The 4001-nt window shown below is 36.3% G+C and overlaps 1 protein-coding gene across 1 annotated transcript; it reads right to left on the bottom strand.

Annotated features, from left to right (window-relative positions):
- Nucleotides 1–422: 422 nt before the first annotated feature.
- Nucleotides 423–3698, bottom strand: LOC111890665 (uncharacterized). Its single transcript, XM_023886769.3, has 3 exons — nt 3173–3698; nt 1318–1982; nt 423–1230 (listed from the first exon to the last, which is right to left on the bottom strand). Exons 2-3 carry the CDS (start codon nt 1923–1925, stop codon nt 549–551), a joined length of 1290 nt encoding a protein of 429 aa, XP_023742537.1. The 5' UTR covers nt 1926–1982; nt 3173–3698; the 3' UTR covers nt 423–548.
- Between the last annotated feature and the right edge of the window lie 303 nt (nt 3699–4001).

Genomic DNA, 4001 nt, shown 5'->3' with positions numbered 1-4001 from the left:
TATCTTAATTGAGAATAACCAATAAATTATAATATTACAACTCATATAATATTTAAAATGTTTCATTTTAAGTTCAAATTTTAAAATTAAAATTTCAAATTTAAATAATTTTTTTTTAAACCTTCGTACTTAATTTTTTATTTTATCCAACCCGTACAACATACGTGTCTCATAACTAGTACTATAATATTTAAAAAACATGTTCAATAGTTTATTTTACAAAAATAAAAACTAAATATATAAAAAATAAGAACAATACCCTTTTACTTTTTATATTTCTTTCCGGGACTCTCCATTTTAGTTTGTTTTAGGTTATATTACAACATTGTGAAAATATTTTCTATTTGGTCCCCTAAATTTTGGTCAAATACTTTTCTAACCCCTGCCATTTATCCGACATTAAGCAGAAAAAACCATGCAAAGGAACAACCGAAATATCAAATCTGTACAAATACGTCAGTCATTACACTAAAACACAGGAAAGCAGCAGTAAACTTTCCTTCAAAGTCCCACTGAAACACAATTATAAGTTCTCTGACAGAAAAGCTTCACCAAGAATGGCGGTTTCCCCTCCTCACCCTTCTTCTAAACGGCCGGCAAGCCTCGATACTCAGATCAACGGCAACCGCCAGCGCCATAAAGATCGCTGCATCCTCCACACAAGTTACGTGTCTCATCGCCAGCTGCACCATTGGTTTCCCTCTTTTGCCTTCTCCTTGAACTCTGCAACTCATAACAAATCCGCCGACCGCCGGACTTAGTCCGGCGAAGTCGCCACTGCTCTGCGGACTCGGTATATTGGAGTTAGAGGTAGCTTGCCGGTCGGTATCTATGAAGAACTCGCCACCACGTTCGGCGTTTATGAGTATCTCCGACATGAGAAGCTCGCCTCCATCTTGTCCATCGGATAAAAGGTGGAAGCGGATGAAGATGGAGTCTCTAACGCCGCCGCGTTCACGCCACGCCTCGAGTTTACCCCATGGAAGCCAGTTTTCCGGCCGGAAAGCGTCAGGTCTGACGATTAACCAAGATCCTGGGTTTGACCGGGCAACCCAGTCACAACCTGTTGAAGGAACAAACGGCGTCGTCATGAACGCCGCCGCCACCGCTGAACCTGATAAATCATGTATCTTCACTTTCCACCCTTTTCTTTCTCTTCTCTCGATTTCTTGATCGGAAGCTTCGCCGGAACTTGACCAGTAGTTGTTCAACGGATCTACCTGCTGCACCCTGTGTAATCCATAACAAAAGCTCAGAAATTGTTTCAAAAAACGAGCATTACAAATCATCCAATCCATTAATTGCTATCGACATTACCTGTCTTGACTAAATTTACAGCTGAAAATCGGCTGCTTGATGTTTCCTTGAATCTGAACAATCTGAGGGCTCAATTTCGTTTCATCTTCAAACTGAAAAACATATCTCGGGTCAGGATCCAATTTCACTCTCAGATGAAGCTCCGCTACAAATTTCTTGGTTTCCTGTTTCATCTTCCCGATTCCAATCCACCCATTGAAAAGAATCACTGGTTTCCCTTCACCCCATTCGGGACCCACATCCAATTTAAACGTTCCAACTTGTTGTCTCTTCACTCCAACTCCACAATGCGACCCTTTTCGACCAGTGAACACAACAATTTCAAGACATGCTTGGGGATTATAGAAACACCCGGGTGTGAGTAATGCTTTTAAATCCGATTTTTCAAGGTAGAAACTTGAGGCTATGTTGTGTGAATCTGGGGTGGATTCAGGTGATGATATGAGTGGGATTGATGCGATTTGAGCGGGAAATCCTCGAAGTCGGATTTCACATGTGCATGGGGAAGAGAAGGTTTGGATTTGGGATTTTGGGGATTTTGGATTTGTTTCTGGGTATCGTAATCCGAGGGAACCAATTGATAAACGTATGAATGCTTGTGGATCCATTCTTGTCACATATAGTTCCCCATTGACTTGATTTTATTGTGAATAAAAGGTCAAAACCTGTGAGAATTGAGATAAATAGTGTAAGATCACAAGAATGTCTATGGTTTCGGTTCTTGATTCTTTCGAATCTGTTACGAAAGTCTTGGTAGTGTTAACGTGATCGAATCTAAACAAGTGTAAATAAGTTATGTGAGTTTCCATCAACGTTATGTGACCCTTTACAAGCAATGTTAACAAAATTTGAAGTGACAATCTTTTGAGGTTATTTCTAACGATGATGAAAGACATTAACATCGTTTGCATGAGACATGAGCGACTTCGACAACAAGTGACGGTTGTTTTCTATATATGTTTTTTCTACGCATCTTTTTGGGTGGAGTAAAAATTCACACCTCTTCGATTATGGTCTCAGTTCAAAACACGTCAAACACAGTACAAGTAATTAATATACATAGTGAATAGGACAAAAAAAATGTCATTATGCATTTGAGTTGGTTTGTACTGAAATCAATGTAAAATATGTGGCTCCTCATAAAAATAGCCCTATAAAATTGTCCAGCATGTCCATGTCATATCAAGGTGTATGCTGCATTCGACATGGACACTACTGGACTATTTTTTAAAGTTGTTTAGATGATAAAAATGAAAAAGATATTTACATTTTTAGACTTCTTATTGTGGAAAAAATTGACATTACTTCAATACGATGCCACACGGAGTACAAGACTAATTAATATTCGGTGGCAAAAAGAGTAACCCCAAGGCAAGTTTCTTCCTTGAATATAAACACTAATTAATATGCATTAAAGACTCTCTTTTTTTTTCTCATTTCATAGCATTGTAATACACAAAAATAAAGCTATAATTTATCAAAGATGGCAAACCCTATGCAGAAAAGGAACAAAATCAAACGCCCAATAACAGGGTGTTCGGAATTTTTTTTTTTTTTTTTTTTTTCAGAATATGGCCAATCCTTAGCGACTAAGGAAAACCCAAAAACCATTTCATATACAAAGCAAAATGATTGCTTTTTGACTTTTGAGACACCAATGAAATTGGTCTTAAACTACACAATTAACCAAGAAAATGCTTACAAAAACACAAAATCTGATAAAAAGCTGAACCCATCAGTGTAAATATGAATCCCAAGAGTAATTTTCAGAACTATAAAGAAAGACTGCAGTTATGGGAAAGAAAGTGCAACTAAAAAGGACCTAAAAACAAGGAATTTACTAAAAAGGACTCACCTTTACTATCGCAAACTCTTCTGTTTCTTCAAAAGACCCAAAAAGGAGGAAGAACAACAGCTTTTGAATCTGCAATTACACCAATCCACAGAGAAAAACCCTCGAGAAAACTTCATTCCATATCTTGAAGCATTAGTTACTGAGTTCTTGAAACACACTCTTTATCGTAAAGATCGATCTTTTATGATGTGAAATTTGATCTCGGGAGATGGGTATGATCAATAATTGAAGTAAACACCAAACCCACCAAGAAAGTCACGTAGACTTTGCACAGATCGCTAAAATCGCATAAAAAATTACTATATTTGGGTGTGTAATCTTTGAAGTATAGTATGTATAAAGTATATAAATATTTGGATATCGGATATATGTCTGGATGAATGTATCTGGGAATTTTTATATTTTCTAAAGATAATCACCGAATGAACATGTGAGAGAGAGAAAGAGAGAAAGCTGCTGAATTATTTTGGGACGAAATAGACGGAGGAAGTGAGAAATTACGATTTTATTACTCTTTTTGCTGTTTACTAAACACCACCCTTCTACAAGCACTTAAGAAAATAGGAGAAAATAGGTGGAAGGAAAGCAAATTTACACAAAAGACCTTTAAGTTTATCCAATGACTTTTTTAGTCCCTTGAATATATATATATATATATATATATATATATATATATATATATATATATATATATATATATATATATATATATATATTGAAAACGGTCAATATATTAAAATAACCACATATAGCAAGAAGCTAAAGTGGGAAAAAGTGAGTGATTTCACTCAACATAGTCAACTACACAAGAAAAAAGGGGAGTGATTCC

The sequence above is a fragment of the Lactuca sativa genome, chromosome 7 (assembly GCF_002870075.4).
Source record: "Lactuca sativa cultivar Salinas chromosome 7, Lsat_Salinas_v11, whole genome shotgun sequence".
NCBI lineage: Eukaryota > Viridiplantae > Streptophyta > Magnoliopsida > Asterales > Asteraceae > Lactuca > Lactuca sativa.
This window is presented reverse-complemented; position numbering and strand designations above follow the sequence as displayed.

What these genes read in the sequence shown, in the direction of transcription:
- LOC111890665 (XM_023886769.3), bottom strand. Translation starts at nt 1,925, where the DNA reads ATGGATCCACAAGCATTCATACGTTTATCAATTGGTTCCCTCGGATTA. An exon ending in TGTAAATTTAGTCAAGACAG is followed by an intron (nt 1,231 to 1,317) that starts GTAATGTCGATA and finishes TGGATTACACAG; the next exon opens with GGTGCAGCAGGTAGATCCGT.